This window comes from Pangasianodon hypophthalmus, chromosome 23 (genome assembly GCF_027358585.1).
Source record: "Pangasianodon hypophthalmus isolate fPanHyp1 chromosome 23, fPanHyp1.pri, whole genome shotgun sequence".
NCBI lineage: Eukaryota > Metazoa > Chordata > Actinopteri > Siluriformes > Pangasiidae > Pangasianodon > Pangasianodon hypophthalmus.
In genome coordinates, this window is record NC_069732.1 from 761,707 (window position 1) to 780,050 (window position 18,344).

Here is an 18,344-nt window from a genome sequence, read left to right on the forward strand (position 1 = left end):
TATAAATATAGCACAAAAACCCATGTAGAAGTGAGGAGTGGTATGACACATGCCCCTGATAGAGTAGCTGTCAATCATATATTCTTAAAATCTATCTTTAAGGCATGATCCCATTAAAACAGCTTTTTATTCATTTACATAACTTAATTATGGGAACCTCTCCTTTTTAGCTACAGTCTGAAGCTTCAACCAGGGTATAAAAGTATGTTGAACATCTAGTTCTCACTCACTCTCCAGTGCACAATCAAAAAGCCTCCATCAACATGTCTGACACCTTCACAACAAGGGCTAGCTTCCCATCAACATTCTTGTCCATCGGTGGCGGAGGTGGAAGCCGGGTCTGCAGCTTACGGGCCGGAAGTGTCCATGGTGGAGCAGGATGCTCCGGGATTCACATCTCCCGAGCCTCTCAGCCCTTGCCCATTAGTGCATCTAGAGTAAGCATTGGTGGAGGCTTTGGCTCTGGTTTAGGTCTTGGTTCAGGTCTTGATGTAGGTCTTGGGTCAGGTTTTGGTGCAAGCTCTGCTACAGTTTTAGGTGCAAGCTCTGATGCAGGTTTTGGTTGTGGATTTGGACATGGTGCTGGGTTTGGAAGTGATGTTGCATACAAATATGGTTCTGGGTTCGGAGGGACCGTTGGAGAAGTGGCTGTTGGAAGCATCGGCAATGAGAAGTTCACCATGAGCATCCTCAACAACCGTTTGGCCTCCTACCTGAAGAAGGTGCAATTGTTGGAAAAGGCCAATGCAGAGCTTGAGCTGAAGATCAGGCAATTTGTGGACAGCAGGACTTCACCTATTGCACGGGACTACACTGACTCCTTGTCTACCATCAATGAGCTCCAGGCTGAAGTAAATCCTTTAAAGTTGAACTCTTTTGCTGCAGTTAGCTTAGACTTTAAAGTGTGAAAAGAATGTATAAAGAACTCATATAGCTTTCAAAGGTTTAATCAAGAGCTAAGTTAAAGGCTCACATTCCTTTTCTAATCACATTATTTTTTTCATGTGAACGTATTTGTACTTTATTTATTCTTAGGTGAAATTAGTTTTTAGATAGTGAGCACATGGCCTAGAAATGTTGCCTTGGATGTTTGTCTATCATCTTCTGCGCCATGATCGAGTATATTGCACACGTTTTCACTTTATTTCTTTGGGTTGATTGTTTTCAGATTCTTGATGCCATTCAGTTCAAAAGTAGAGTCCAACTCAACCTTGACAATGCCACCTTGGCTGCAGATGACTTCAGAATTAAGTAAGACTTAATACATGGAAAGAATATATTGCAGATGAACTACACAAAGGGAAAAGGAGGTATTTTTTAAAAGAATTAACATGCAATGTCTTTACGCAGGTATGAGAATGAGCTGGCCCTGCGACAGTCTGTTGAGGCTGATATCGCTGGGCTGAAGAGGCTGCTGGACGATATCAACCTGGGCAAGGCAGAGCTCACTCTGCAGATTGACATGCTGAATGACGAGAAGGTCTACCTCAGGAAGAACCATGAAGAGGTGATGAAGCTTTACAAGCACACAGAATGCACTTAGGTCAGAGAAAATTAAAATTCAGAAATTTATAAGCCCTTTGAGCCAGAATTGAACAAAAGTCAATCAATGATATTTATGTTTTTATGGAAATCACTTTATGGATTAATGAGTTAAGGAGCACAGCATCTAAAACATCTCCTCCAACTCTGATGTATTCCAAGGAAATGGCGACCACACGCAGCCAGATGAAAGGACAAATTCATGTGGAGGTGGAAGCTGCACCACAGCAAGATCTCACCAGCGTTCTGGAAGACATCCGTGATCACTATGAGACCATCGCTGCCAAGAACCGGAGAGAGCTCGAGGGCTGGTTCAAGGGCAAGGTGGGTTCCTCCTGGTATACAAATAATCAAAGCCAAACTACTCTCATCTGAATAGGGCTGAAAGAAGAATGCCAGGTTTACTGAAATGTGCTTTTATCAAAAAATTTTTTATCCAAACCAAGCACAGAGCTGAGCCATAAACTGGCTCTGTGGTAGTGCTGGGATTAAAATGTCCCATTCAAGAGTCCATGACCTGTAGAAATCTAGGACTATCTTATCCTGAGTATGTCTTTGATTATGGCAGCTAAACTATAACTCTGTTTTTCCATTGGCAGTTGGAGACCCTGAAACAAGAGGTTGCTACCAGCACACAGACCATAGAAACCTCCAAAACAGAAATGAGTACGGAGAAAACCAAAGTGCAGGGCCTGGAACTCGAGCTCCTGTCTGTTCTGGCCGTGGTGAGATTTACATATCAGCTTTTATATGTATAGACCTGTTCGGTGCTTGCAAACAAAAACAGATGCATGCGCATCCATCACCCTGATGCTACTTGGTTATAATCTGACTGAAGAAGACATCAAAATTTTATTTAGAAATCGGATTGACATTGTTTAAAATGTTATTCACTTATTGTTATGGATTACCCCTAAAAGATGGAGAGTTATTCGTCTAAACTAATACTTTCAGATGGTGTAGTTCCAGAAGATTATTATGGTTTGGTGTCCTGTCAGTGGTTAAATGATGCTAAGTGGCCTGTATTGACCAGAAATATATAAGAGCTATATAGGTTTATTAAAGCAATATACATTAACTATGGTAGCTAAGCAAGCTAGCTAAGCCTGTTAAATTCACTGAAATGATAGATAGCTACTTACTTGTGATGACTGCAAAGATGGAGGTCCTCAGACCAATTATCCCTCCTAATTGCTAGTAACCACAACCTTCTTCTGTTGGAGACTTAGAAAGGATGTCTGATTCAACAGCATGCAGTTAAGACTAAATGTGTTATGAACAATTCTGACACCAACATCACAACACGCCAGGAGACACACACAAGGTCAGGGTGACGTGTCTCACTCAGGGGTCTAATGTCTGGTCACACTATGGCCTCAGAATATAGCAAATGTTAACTGAGTGGATGTTTATTGTGTAATGCAGTGGATGAAAATAAAAATCCATTGCATATGTGTTTACAACATAAACATCAACCAAAACCTCACCACTTTATCTCACCACAGAAAGCATCGTTGGGGGCAAAACTCTCAGAAACACAGGCTTTCTGCGCTGAGCAGTTATCAGGATACCAACTGCAGGTGAGGCTTAAGGAACACTACTTTAAAGTTATTGATAAGATAACATAAGATTCTTTAATTATCCAAATAATAAAAATAATACAGTATATAATACTAAACGAGTATACAAATGTGTAAATACAGGCTTATTGCAATGCTGGCAGTGTAAGGATGAGGTAGTTCAGTTCTAGTAAATACAGTATAGATGTCTGTAGTACCATATTTACATAAGCCTCTTTGTTGTTGTAATTTAAAAAAAAGTCCAGTAGGCAGAGCATTATAGGAACACCTTAACGAACACATTATTATGTTTTCCAAATAAAGGTAATGAGTCTGGAGGAACAGCTGCTGCAGCTTCGCGCCGATCTGGAGCGCCAAGGTTTTGATTATCAGTCGCTGCTGGACATCAAGTCCAGACTGGAGCTGGAGATCGCCGAGTACAGAAGACTGCTGGATGTAGGGGTCATCGGAAGGTAAATTAAATCCATAGAAATCCAAGTAAATCCCTCTTCCTGTCCATCTTCTCTGTCTCTGATCATTCAGAGGTATTTACTCTTACGTTTGTAGCTCGTATCTATAAAACAATGAATTAATTCTCAGCCGATAAATTAATTATTCACACAAGATAAATGATCTAATGTCATTATTATTATCTGCCTGTATTTCACCAGCAACTTATTCGATACTGGAGAGCGCGCTGGAGAGAACGCGGGAGAGAACGCTGGAGAGAACGCTGGAGAGAACGCTGGAGAGAACGCAGGAGAGAACGCTGGAGAGAACGCTGGAGAGAACGCGGGAGAGAACGCTGGAGAGAACGCTGGAGAGAACGCAGGAGAGAACGCTGGAGAGAACGCTGTTATCAAACCCGGACCTCCGATTGATCCCTATTAAACCTGCTACTCCTTCACTTAGCATTTCAGTTCAGAAATAAAGATAAACTTTCAATCATGATGCTAGTTTGTTTTGATTTTTTTCACACACATGAGCATCAACTTCAATAAACAATACATGTGAAATTCATCTTCAATGTAAAATAAAGTAATAAATTATTATTAGTATTATTATTATTAATATTAACAATTATTATTATTATTAAATTATTAAGTACTGTATATTACATTACTTTACAAATTGTGTACTTATGGATTTTAACCACTACAACCATATTAACTAAGCCATAAGTTACTATAATTCTGTATTGAAGCTGATGGTTAATGTTTGTTCATGCTAATTAATGCTGTTAGTTAATTCAATTCGATTTCAATTCAGTTTTATTTGTATAGCGAGTTTAACAATGGACATTGTCACAAAGCAGCTTTACAGAAATAAATAGATTCACAAAAAAGATATTGTAAATATGTGAATTTATCACTGTGAATTTATCCCTAATGAGCGAGCCAGAGGTGAGGTGGTGAGGAAAAACTCCCTGAGATGATATGAGGAAGAAACCTTGAGAGGAACCAGACTCAAAAGGGAACCATCCTCATCTGGGTGCAACGGATAGTGCCATTATAAATCATTCCCTTCTATTATTGTGTACTATATGGACAAATAGTGCTATTGTGTAATCAGTAAATTCACAGTCTTTGCAAGAAGTCTGGTTGGTTAAAATCTATCCACTGATGGAGTCCTGAGTACGAAGCTGCTCGTGGCAACTGCAGCCCCAAAGCCACTACAGCAATCGCAGTCCCAAGTCATTACAGTACAGTACAGTACAGTACAGTACAGTGCAGCTCCCCATATGATCCCCAAACCATCTCCACAGCCCCCAGGTGGCACCATCCCCAGCAATCCAAACAGTTCTTCAGGCCGTCCATATGGGGCCCCAGCAGCAGCGAGCAACTCAACCGATGAGAACTCCAACCAGAAGTAGGGCATCAGGATGGATCAGGCAGTGAGGAGGAGCAGAAGGGGTCAGGATCACTGGCATCTCAGGAGTAGCGTGTGTAACTCGACAGAGAGTGAGGGAGAGAGAGAGATAGAGAGAGAGAGAGATTGTTAGGTAGTTAGTTAAGAATATCTCAGTATAAAACATGACCAATTCAACTCACTAACACTACTTTAAAATTTTACTGCAATACCAAGACTGAATACTGACATCAAATTATTATTTCCACCATGAAATTATTTATAGGGCTCGTTTTATTCCTAATGAATATGAAGAGTTTTTCAGTTATATTACTGTTATATAGACGAGGTTCAGCTGTTTATTCACGGGCTATTTTAATATTCTTAAGCAAAGGCCAAGAGCACAAACATCACAGTTTTAGGGAGGAATGGATCAATAACTTCTCTCCCATGCAGCCGTGATCACCCCGCCCAGGTCTAAGACATGAAGACAAACACGGACACTGCAGTGGAGACCAGGAACATGGTGTAAGGTTCTGTTCCTCACCCAGCTCGTCTATGCACCGCTCATTAATCACCTTCATCATTCAGATCATTTATCTTCATGTTCATGCAGCTTCCAGCTTCCATCCTTGTTTCTAGTTTAATATTCTCCTTTTCAGCTTTATTCCCTTGTTCCATGTTAATGGCATTTATTTTATGTTCAGTCTGTCTCCTAGTCAGCAGTTTGATCTTTGTCCTTGAACCTATTCATTTAGTTGCTTTCAGGTTTGTTTCACTCGATAGTTTTGATGCTGTACTCGGCATTATTCATGCGAATCCTGAAGGCAAAGCTTGTCTCCCAGTTTAATAATGTTTTACCTTACCTAGATTTCTTCCTTTAAATATATTGTGTAGTTGCTGTTTTGTTTAGTTTTGTTTAGTTCAGCTTTAGTTTTGGTTCATCTTTTTGTGTTTAAGCTTTGTGTTATTGTGTTTTATTTTATGGTTTGTCCAAATAATCTCTCACACTCGAGTCCACTGTAGTCCGACTCTACTATCTGTCATGTTTAGCAACTTGCAGCTCAGTCTCCAGGTTTAAGTCGCTGTTAAACGAGGATGTTTTCAGCCCTACACACCCCTCAGACAATGGCTTTTGTTTTTGCTTTTTGGTTTGTTTATTTGTGTATGTGCAGTGTGTAACTGCACCAAATAGCAACCGAACCAAAGAATCAACGTGTCTCATGAACCGACAAACTGTGAAAGCACCCTGAGGTTTCACCAAATATTAACTTTGAACCAGTATTTCCAGAACCAAAAGTAAACATTGTGCACATTTAATCTTTGCTTTGAGTTATCAGTTAAAGCACATGTCTGCATTGATTGTAACTCTTTTTAATGATCCACCCTTTGTAAAAATGTGTGTGTGTGTGTGTGTGTGTGTGTGTTGACACATTGGCTCTACAGGACAAACAGTTAACAGGAACTGGGTGTGTGTGATGTGGGTGTGTGGTTATGGGTATGTGTGCAATGCGAAACCTGCTTCTGTTGTGCTACCAGTGGGTGTGTTGATTAATTCTATAATTAGTCTGAAGTTAAATCACGCTGCTGAGTGTGAAAGCTTCATTAAACTGACAAACACATTCAGGAAATATTCAGCTGTAATAACAGAGCATTGTGATCTACTGGATTTTATGCACCGATAACCAACACCGTCCCTCTGTCTCTGCATAAATAAACTGTATATGAAACTCAATTTACTCAACTGTAAATAAAACTCACACTGTACACTGTAATCTCTGTTTTCAGTTATTACTTCACTGTTTATTCACCTTGCTTCTTTGCACTACATAAATTATAATGCGGTTTTTGCACTACTGTACGTACATACATGCATATATTTGTGTGCATATATATATATATATATATATATATATATATATATATATATATATATATATATATATATATAATATGAATGTATGTATATATTCATTCGTATATCCTGTTCATATTCCTGTTATAATCTTAACACGTCTTCACCACTGTACACTGACTGTACATACACATATAGATCACATTTATCCCTATTTATAATACCCACTGCACCTCCTGTACATAAGTCATCCATTCCCCTGTACATTTCACCCTCATAGCTATAGATCCTTATTTGTAATTTATTGTAAATATGCCACTTATGCACTTCTGGTTAGATGCGAACTGCATTTCATTGGCTTTGTATATGTACTTTGAACAATGACAATAAAGTTGAATCGAATCGAATCTAAACCATAAAAAAACTGAAACATTATGGGATTTGAAAGCAATAAACCACAGCTCTGTTAGACCCGGGTGTGTGAGTTTAAATAAAATCACTGCACTTTCTAAAGTTGATCATCAGTGCGTTTAAGATCCAACCTTGTTTTCATGTTGCAGTGTTTTACCTTTAACTTGCACGCTAAGAGCGAGTTCACGTTCGCTAATTGCATAAATGAGCGTTATTAAGGATAATTACACTGAATAAAAGAACCAGAATCACTGTTATATAATCACTGTTTATAATCATAACACCTACAGGACATAAATATGTGAGAAATAAAAACGTTAATTATTAAACAAATTATTATATAAAACATTATAATGGTGTTATTAACGTGTGCGGAAAGTAACAGATGTGGAAATATTACACATCATAATTTCAATTCAGTTTTATTTATATAACAATTTTAATGCTGGATATTGTCACAAAGCAGCTTTACAGAAATCCAGATATAAAATTTTTATTTAATTTATCCCTAATGAGAAAGGCACGAGGCGACGGTGGCGAGGAAAAGCTCCCTGAGACGACGTGAGGAAGAAACTCTGCATCAGTAACTCAGAAGGACCCCATCCTCATCTGAGTGACAGCGGATAGTGCGATTATAAATCATTCCTCTTCTGTAACTCTACGCTATAGAGACACACAGCACGGAGTGTGTTTAAAGGAACCTGAGTCTCAGCATCATTAGAGTTTTAACTTTAAGTTATTAACTGGTCAGTGATGAAGACTTGAGTGTAAACTGTTCTTAGTGAGTGCAGTCTTTACGCTATCCAAGGAACAACATCCACAGCCATCTTCATGGTTTCTATGTGCTACCATCTACAGTAATCTCATGTATCTTCAGGCTGTCCATGTGGGCCATCCTCAGCAGCAGCGAGTGAATCTCAGGTGATGAACTCAAACCAGAAGTAGGGCATCAGGATGGATCAGGCAGGTCCGGAGAGCAGAAGGGATCAGGATCACTGGCATCTCAGGAGTAGCATGTGTAGTGAGAGAGAGAGAGGGAGAGAGAGAGAGAGAGGGAGGAACACAGATTACTAGGTGTGCTCTTGTACTGTAATGGTATAAGAAGGTATACAGTATACACACACACACACACACACACACACACACACACACCTTTTTTTTTTTTTTTTAGTACAATCTTTGTTATAGATGTTTATTTTCTGACTTCTACATTATGGATTCAGTACAAAACCATTTTAGATTCCAAACATTAGTTTTCCGGCACAAAATGAAATGTTACAGAAAAATGTTTGTATGTCAGTAAAGAAAGCAGCAGATTCCATAAGAGACACTTTTCAGATAAAAACATAATGAAGGCTGCTGGGTTTCGCTGCAGAAATAAGAAGCGAGTCGACAGTCAAAGTCTCCAGAAGAACTGTGGCTGCTTCTGCAAGATGCTCAGTAACACTTCCAGCTCATTTCCTTATAAAACTGCACACACTGCACCTCAGATACTGCTTTATTTATTTAAAGTGAAGGATCGTCACATTAAATACTGACTTTGTTTCATTTATTACTGTTTACTGCTCTTTATAGGATTTTTTTAATGCAGAAACATTTAATTTCATTATTTTTGAAGGCGTCTTTACTCTACAGCATTTCTTTACATGTGCCTAAGACTCTTACACACTACAGTACTTTGTGTGCAGAGAGCAAGCAGGTACTCGGGCAGGACTAGCTGCGACAGCATAACTAAAAGGCAGAGCCAGAAGCTAATACAGACATGAGGCCATCTTTGCAGACTGAGTTGAAGGTGAACAGAAGTTTGAGAGAGAGAGAGAGAGAGAGAGAGAGAGAGAGAGAGAGAGAGAGAGATATTGCTGCAGGCAGTGAGTGAATTATAAAGCTGTCACTGTGGCATTTATTACACACCTTAATGCTGATCCCTACACAGCCACGCCTCACTTTTCAAATATCTTACAAGTAAAAATAATTAAATAAATAAATAAATTATGTAAGTCATTATGAGTATGTTTGTATCTATATCACAGGATTGTCAATGTAATTAAAAGTGTAATATCAGTAGTATATCAGAGTGTGTGTGTGTGTGTGTGTGTGTGTGTGATTTTGCAATAACACTACTTCAGCTAAACAGCATGGAGACTGACTGAGGCCTGGTACTAACATCTGCAGGAGATCGGTTCACACCAGATATTATCAAGTGTCTCAAATGTGTCTCCTCGGACCACTTCTGATCAAATAGCATCAGTAGCAGGTTGCCAAATTTGCCAAAATCCACCCAATAGACTAATTAAATCTGAATAAAACCTCAAAGTGTTTGAGCATCAGATTGAGAATTGTTTGCTAATTCGATCAGCAGCTGCTCGGATCAGTCGATAAAAGCTTTCCTCGTACTGTTCTCTGGCTACGCAGCATTCTGAGCTTCTTTTATCAGTTAATTAGCTTTAAATGAAAAGAGAGAGAACTTGACGATAATGCGTATGTGAAGAAGAGATCTCGCGTTCTCGTGTGTATATAGAGAGTTAAAAATGATAACGTATGACAGCGTTCCTGTGGAGACAATCATCAGCATGATGCCATTTCCACTGTGCTGCTCTAAACACTCGCACTTTATATTATTTAGCGAGGATTGTTACTGGGTGTGGACAGGTTGTGACTGACACTGATTGTGTGTGTGTGTGTGTGTGTGTGTTGAGTAAAAGTGTGTGTTACTGATGTCTGACTGGATTTACCTGTGCCATGTTAATAATGTTGTTGTTTTAAGGACAGGGATGACATTCTTGGAGGTCAAGTTCCACAGCTAAGCCCGAGTATAAAAAGGAGACTCGATATGTTTATTCTCTCACCCTCTGTTTCGAGTCGAATCGTCAGACGGTGAGTTACAAGCGAAAGAACGGCAGCATGGCAAGTTTCTTCTCCAGCTCCTCTATGACCGGTAGATCCTCCAGGTCGAGCCGGGTCGTGGGTGCTTCTCGTGCCGTCAGTGTTTATGGAGGAGCGGGAAGTTCAGACGTGCGAATCTCCGCCGCACCCTTCAGGTTCTCGCAGGTCCATTACGGCTCCCTGGGCTCGGATGACTCTGCAGTGATCGGAAACGAGAAGCTGACGATGCAGAACCTGAATGACCGTCTGGCCTCCTACCTGGCGAAGGTACACAGTCTGGAGAAGGCCAACACCGAACTGGAGCTCAAGATCCGCCAGTTCCTTGACAGCAAGACATCACCCAAGGCTCGAGACTACTCTGCCCACTTCGCCACCATCAGTGACCTGCAGAACAAGGTAACGTCCATCACTGCTCCCGTAGCGTTCTTTACTCAGTGCTGTTCTGTCCTGTGCTCTGTGACAGGAACACTCATTTACATCACACTGTAAATCTCACATGTTCTAGAAAGCTTCAATCATTCAAACATTCAGGTGGTTAATGCCGTGAGAACACTGTTGCTAGGTAACTGGGAAATATGGGCCATGAGCTAAGTTTTAGCAAGTCCTGAAGAAACATTCAACATGGAAATGAGACAGAACCATCTGGAACATCAACATTTACCTCAGATATGTTGGTAAATTTCTTCTCAGAAATCTCCCAACATCTAATTTTACACTGTAATTACACTTAGCGTTGACCGCTAAGTGAATTTTTGGCAGCTGGTAGCCGGATTCCTCAGCTGTGTAAACACAGAGCGAGAGAGGAGACGAGATCTGATTTACCGCAAATGTGTTGCCAGATTATTGCGAAAACACTAAAATAGAACTGTAATTACGCTTAGCATCAAACACTGATTAGCAGTAATAAAAATATTTCCACCGCTAATGTGTTGTAGATCTACACAGCTATCCACCTGAAGGGAGGAGTGCTCCTCAGCATGGAGAACTCACGCCTGGCCATGGAGGACTTCAAGGTTAAGTGAGTGTGGTAATGTTTAATGTTGTTCCTCCTGAACATTATGGTAATAATTAATAATTAAATGTTGTTACACCCAAGAAATCAATACAAAGAGTTAAGGAAGATTTCTCAGAAACCATGTATAAGTTTGAATATGTAAATCATGTCATCTTGCTATACCTAATAACCTAGTACTGTTAAATTAGCTAACCAGTTAGTTCATTGCTAGTAAACTAGTTCACATTAGTCAGTGATATTTCAGTACCATAGTCTCAATTTACATCCTCATTTCCTCGCTGATTTATTTAACCACAGACAAAACCTCAGAATACATTTAAACATCACCATGACAACTAGCATCACTAACATTAGATAATTTAGCTAGCTAGAAATATAGCTTAGCACACAGGCTCTGTAGGTTTCCAGGTGCCATGTTGTTTGCAAATTGAACATGATTGATTCAATTTATTTAGTGACATCACAGTCTGAGCTCCGCCCACAATTCAGTTTTATACAGAAAGACTGAGAATATTTCTTTTATAATTCTGTGCAAATTTGATCCTAACACCGAATTTTTATAATCAGCACATTAACATAAGGTTATACCATCGTTTCTTTTGTTCACGCCATAACGTGTCGCACTAATTTGTGCTTTCACGAGGTATGAGAACGAGTTGGCGATGCATCAGACGGTGGAGGGCGACATCGCCGGGCTGAAGCGGCTGCTCGAGGATCTCAAATTGTCTAAGCAGGACCTGAATCTGCAGCTGGAAGGGCTGAAGGAGGAACTCGCCTTCCTCAAAAAGAACCACGAGGAGGTGAGTTGTGCGTCCAAGAACAAATTAACAATACAGCTTTTCCTGTCCATGCATGAGAAGGAGCTACAAGGAAGAACATCAACTGCAACCTACGTGTACATGCTTTAGGCCACGCCCTTTAACATCACTATGTAGTAACAATTAATCGTTAATTCTAATTAGAATTCTTTTTGTCTTTGTTTAGATACGTGCAGAGCTTAAGATAAATTAATCATCCGAACACGAACTTCATTACTAGCCTTTGTTTTAATTACACTTTTTATCTTGATGAGGTGATTATCATAAATCACTGATTTTATTTACACATTATAATAGATTAGCAATACTGCCAGGTAGCTAAAAGCAGCACTGCCGTAACATTAGCGAGCTAACTAGTTCTCTTAGCTAATTGCCTCATGTGTAGCTAATCAAGTTTGCTGGCTAGCTATTGTTAGAACTGTAATATTTACGACTTTGTAAAAGAATACAAAAATACCCAAATGACAGATTATATACTGTAAATAGACAAAGTGTCACAATGCAACACAAATAAAGGAAACGTAGAGTAACCTGTCAGCTAATTATGGCGACTCAGAGGATTTGACGTATTCTATACGAGTCACATTGTGTATTTATTTGTGTGATTGATAAACAGTGGGTCGTGTGTTTAATGTTGTAGGAGATGATATTGGCGCGTCAGCAGATGAGCGGGCAGGTACACGTGGAGGTCGACGCCGCGCCTCAGGAGGACCTCACTAAAGTCCTGGCGGAACTTCGTGAACATTACGAAGCGGTCACTGCGAGAAACAAGAGAGAAGTGGAGAACTGGTTCAAAGCCAAGGTGAGCTCATCATAGACTCTTTTATTATTATTATTATTATTATTATTATTATTATCATTATTATTATTAACATACACACACACACACACACACTTTTCTTCAATAAAGGTGGTGGCCATGTTTTAAAAGAAATGTCTGGGGACTAAAATCTAGAACAGAACACAGCAGCGCCCTCTGGTGGACCAATCAGAGAGTAGAGTTTGTGGCCAGTGGGCGGAGTCAGAGATCAGGAGCTGAAACAGAAGACAGGAACACAGACTAACTATAGGCTCCGTCCCTTTTTAAATATTTCCATAAACGTTTATTAACATGTTTATTCACGATTCCTGATCTTCAGAGTGACAGGTTCAGAAAAGTTGATCAGCCAATCGCAAACTTGATCATCGACGTGACATCATCGCTTTTATGTTGCCTTCAGGCCAGTAAATTTTAGGTGACTGTGATGTCTTGTCTAAAAATAGTCACATGATGAAATTCTGGTCACTGGTTGGTCAAATACAGAATATAGTTCACTATGTAGCATGATATACTACAGTGTGTAAATGTAAATATAAATATACAATAGCACAGCGCCCACTAGTGGACAATTTACTCTACATAACCAATGAGAGCAGAAATGGTGGCTCTAATTTTTCTACAATCTACACTACGTGTCCACAAACTTTTTATATCTATCTATCTATCTATCTCTATAAATTTGCCCATCAGAGGACGCTGTTTTTAATTTATTGGTCTTATAAAACAATTTTCCTTTCCCAACAGTAAAACATTATGGTCATTACTGTTTGTGTTGCATCCTGGGTAATTACTACCACTGCTTCTTTTTGAATTGGTTATAAAAATTAATCTTAATGTTGTGTTTTTTTTGTAGACAGAGACTCTGAAACATGAGGTGGTCACTAAGACTGAGAACCTGCAGACGTCTCGAACCGAAATCAAAACCCTGAAATCGCGTCTGCAGGCTCTGGAGATCGAGCTGCATTCCCTGCTGTCCATGGTGAGGAACATCATCACGCACATCTTCACTACTGTAGCCTGCTAGCTAATGGGGGAATTACGAGACTAAAGCTAGCGTATGAGATTAAAGCTTGAATAATTTCTCACTGTTCGTCACAGAAAGCAGGGTTGGAGAGCACGCTGAATGACACGAAGGCGCGTTACTCCATGCGTCTGTCTGCGTACCAAACACAGGTGAGCTTTACTGGCCTGTTCATTATTTAATGTTAACACTTCAACACTTCTCAAAGATTAATTAATGAGATTTTAATCTGTTTTCAGGTGATGAATCTGGAGGAGCAGCTGGTGCAGCTTCGGGCTGATCTGGAGCGTCAGTCTCGGGAGTATCAGTTACTGCTGGACATCAAGACCAGACTGGAGCTGGAGATCGCTGAGTACAGGAGACTGCTGGATGGAGAAGCAACCACGTGAGTTTTTTGTGAACTACAGCTCGGGATGTAACACGTTTTTGGAGTGTTGCGTGAGGTAACGTTAGCATGTGAACAAAACTACGTGTCAATTGGCTAACTAGCACGTTATCTAGGTCAGTAAATAACTTTAATATTTTAAAATAATTCCATCCAAAAAGTGGCAACACATTTAATTTACAGTTTTCTAAGAATTAAAACAAACAAAAAATTACAACAAAAAAATTTAAACTAAAAATAAACTAGCAAAAATGTTGTCTTGAGATATGTATTTTAAAAAAACTGAGTAGTAAAAATAGTCATATGATTGGTCTATCTTAATAATAATAATAATAATAATAATAATAATATCATCATCGTCATTATTATTATTATTATTATTATTATTATTATTATTATTATTATTATTATTACACATACACACACAAGGCGGTGGCCATGTTTCAAAAGAAACGTCTGGGGACTAAAATCTAGAACAGAACTCAGCAGCACCCTCTGGTGGACCAATCAGAGAGTAGAGTTTGTGACCAGTGGGCGGAGTCAGAGGAGGAGCTGAGCAGTAAAAATAGTTGTATGATTGGTCCATCTATCTGATCAATCGGAATTGTTTAAATTGCGGATTAATAATAAATTATACTATGGTAATAACTAGCTGTAATTATTTGCCCCCTGCAGTACGAAGACAACGTCCACCAGCACTTCGAGGACTAAGGTGATCACAGTGGTGGAGGAGGTGGTGGACGGGAAGGTGATCTCCTCCTCATCATCCAGTTCCTCCTACGTTAAAAAATGAAGCTGAGAGTCGGCTCCAGAGCTCCAGAGCGCCTTCGTGTGGCCGAGAGAAACACGGCACTGTCTCACCTGAATAAACACTAAAACCCACTGCAGCTCATCTCTGTGTTCTGTGTATCATTCACACACACACACGGTACACACACACACATACTGTACACACACATACTGTACACACACATACTGCACACACACATACTGCACACACACACACACACTCACATACTGTACACACACATACTGCACACACACATACTGTACACACACATACTGCACACACACACACTGTACACACACACACACTCACATACTGTACACACACACACACATACTGTACACTCACATACTGCACACACACATACTGTACACACAGACACACATACTGTACACACACACAAACACACTGTACACACACATACTGTACACTCACATACTGTACACACACATACTGTACACACACACACTGTACACACACACACTGTACACTCACATACTGTACACACACATACTGCACACACATATACTGTACACACAGACACACATACTGTACACACACACACACACTGTACACACACATACTGTACACTCACATACTGTACACACACATACTGCACACACATATACTGTACACACAGACACACATACTGTACACACACACACACACACTGTACACACACATACTGTACACACACACACTGTACACACACATACTGTACACACACACTGTACACACACACACTGTACACACTCACATGTACACATAATAATAATAATGATAATAATAATAATAATAATAATAATAATAATCGACCGAATTAAATGAAATACCTGGAACACATCCAGCCCTAGCCTACACTTAGCAAATATTCATGTAATTAAATAATTATTTAAATATTAGGATTTTAATGAGAAGTTTTAAACAAAAGCACAGAGAGAAAAAACATTAAATAAAATTACTGAATTATTATAAATCACTTAAAAGCAACCTCTTCAACATGAAACACTCCTTCACTCAAACAAACATAATGCCATTATCTATTAAATAACATCAATATCATTAAATGAAACTTAATGAGCATTGAATAATAATGTAACTATGTCGGTGAATAATGTCAATCAATTATACACTTTCTGTATTTCACAATGAAAAACTGAAGTACACAAGCTGATTATCGTTAAATAAAAATAATAATAGAAATAATAAATCCTACTGAAACAACTCCATGGGTTACAGAAAAGAAGATAATTAAATCCAGATTTTAATTATGCTATAATAACATCAAAACAAAACTACATCATCTGAAGGTTTTCAATAAGGTAAGGTAAGAATATTTCAAATGTATAATATTCATTTCTGTAATATTTTAGGATATAATATATCTAATAATGTATATTTTAGGATTTCACTCAGTGTTTCTTCTGTAAATCAGTGGCTCCATCTAGTGTCGATTTAATTTAGTCACAAACTGAGAGACGAGTCTCATAAATCTTTATTATTTAATGATTAAATTTGAATAAATTCAGTGCGGTGTCACGCTGATACGCAGTAATATTCCCACCTCACAGCTCCAGGGTTCCCCGTATGATCCTGAGCTTGGGTTACTGTCTGTGCTGAGTTTAACACGTTCTCCCCAGGCAGGGTTCCTGTGGGTTCTCCAGGTTCCCCAGGGTGTGTTTTGATCAGATCCCCTGCTTAAAGCGGTGCAGTACGTCAATAAATACGTTACTATTGCAATATTCCATCATATATCCTGAATATACAAAGTGCAAACTGGCACCAAACCTCACCGCAAACTCATGTAAATGTGACCAGAGTATATTTATTGTATATAGTTTATTTTATAGTTTAATATCACTGTTATGTACAGTATGTCTGATAGTTATATTTCCTATTTTTACGACATTTTCGCAAGAAGGTTCTCATTTCTTGTAGCATAGCACATAGTCTCAGAACAGGTTTAGTTAAGTTGACTGATCGTTATCAGTTTGTAGATGTAAATGGTGACTTCTCTACACATACTAAGGTAAAGTCAGTCTTTCATTTGAAGCTCATGTAGATAATATCACTAGGATCGCTTTCTTTCATCTCAGAAATATTGCTAAGATAAGAAATATAATGTCACTACATGATGCAGAAAAATTAGTTCATGCTTTTGTTGCCTCTAGGTTGGATTATTGTAATGCCTTACTGTCTGGATGTTCCAGTAGGAGCATAAACAAGCTCCAGTTAGTCCAGAATGCAGCAGCAAGAGTCCTTACTAGAACCAGAAGATATGACCACATCACCCCTATCTTATCCACACTGCATTGGCTCCTAATCAAATTTCGTATTGATTATAAAATACTACTATCGACCTATAAAGCACTAAATGGTCTCGCGCCACAGTACCTGAGCGAACTTTTGATCTTTTATGATCCGCCACGCCTACTCAGATCAAAAGGTGCAGGCTATTTGTTGGTACCTCGAATAGTGCGGGCTACAGCTGGGGGTAGAGCTTTCTCATACAAAGCCCCACAGTTATGGAGCAGCCTTCCACTTAGTGTTCGGGGCTCAGACACAGTCTCAGTGTTTAAGTCTCGGCTGAAAACATATTTGTTTAGTCAAGCCTTTAGTGAATAGTTTTCTTAGGTACAGGAGCAGGTCTGGAGGGTTTCACAGGCATAGAGTGTTGTGGTGAACTGGGATGTTTGGATGCTGTCACCCCCCACTCTCACACGTTCACTCAGGTTTGTTGATGGTGGAGAGGCTGGAGCTTTACATCCCAGGACTCCCTCATGTCTGTGTTAGCTTCTGGCTCTCCCTTTTAGTTATGCTGTCATAGCTAGTCTTGCCGGAGTCCCTGCTTGCTCTCTGCACGCAATGTGCATCTTCTTTAACCATTACATGACAACTAGCATACCTAATAATGTTTCTCTATTTCTCTCCTTCTCTCTCTCTCTCACTACACATGATACTCCTGAGATGCCAGTGATCCTGACTCCTTCTACTTTCTGGACCTGCCTGATCCATCCTGATGCCCTACTTCTAGTTTGAGTTCTCATCACCTGAAAACCACTTGCTGCTGCTGAGGATGTCCCACATGGACTGTCTAAAGATCACTGTGAGATTACCGTGGATGGTACCACATAAAAACCATGAAGATGGCTATGGATGTTCTTCCTTTGATAGCGTAAAGACTGCACTCACTAAGAACAGTTTACACTCAAGTCTTCATCACTGAACAGTTACTAACTTCAGTTCAATATGAGAAAATTAAAGTTAAAACTCTAATTATGCTTCTACTCAAGTTCCCTTAACACTTAACACTGCTTGACTATATAGTACACAGTTACAGAAGAGTAATTATTTATAATCGCACTATCCAGTGTCACCCAGATGAGGATGGTTCCCTTTT

The 18,344-nt window shown here is 39.4% G+C and overlaps 1 protein-coding gene across 1 annotated transcript; it reads left to right on the plus strand.

The window, feature by feature from the left end:
- Positions 1 to 223: 223 nt before the first annotated feature.
- On the plus strand, positions 224 to 15,049 carry LOC113529045 (uncharacterized). The gene is made up of 17 exons (XM_053228667.1): positions 224 to 851; positions 1,169 to 1,251; positions 1,351 to 1,507; positions 1,705 to 1,866; positions 2,142 to 2,267; positions 3,048 to 3,122; positions 3,426 to 3,574; positions 3,773 to 3,812; positions 3,885 to 3,989; positions 9,997 to 10,494; positions 11,034 to 11,116; positions 11,757 to 11,913; positions 12,572 to 12,733; positions 13,605 to 13,730; positions 13,850 to 13,924; positions 14,012 to 14,157; positions 14,833 to 15,049. Exons 1-17 carry the CDS (start codon positions 264 to 266, stop codon positions 14,948 to 14,950), a joined length of 2,850 nt encoding a protein of 949 aa, XP_053084642.1. The 5' UTR covers positions 224 to 263; the 3' UTR covers positions 14,951 to 15,049.
- The last annotated feature ends 3,295 nt before the right edge of the window (positions 15,050 to 18,344 follow it).

Excerpts from the sequence above, each read along its gene's own strand:
- LOC113529045 (XM_053228667.1), top strand. The coding sequence starts at position 264 with ATGTCTGACACCTTCACAACAAGGGCTAGCTTCCCATCAACATTCTTG. Across the intron at positions 3,575-3,772 it reads GATGTAGGGGTCATCGGAAG|CAACTTATTCGATACTGGAG; the intron begins GTAAATTAAATC and ends GTATTTCACCAG. Across the intron at positions 3,813-3,884 it reads AGCGCGCTGGAGAGAACGCG|GGAGAGAACGCGGGAGAGAA; the intron begins GGAGAGAACGCT and ends GGAGAGAACGCT.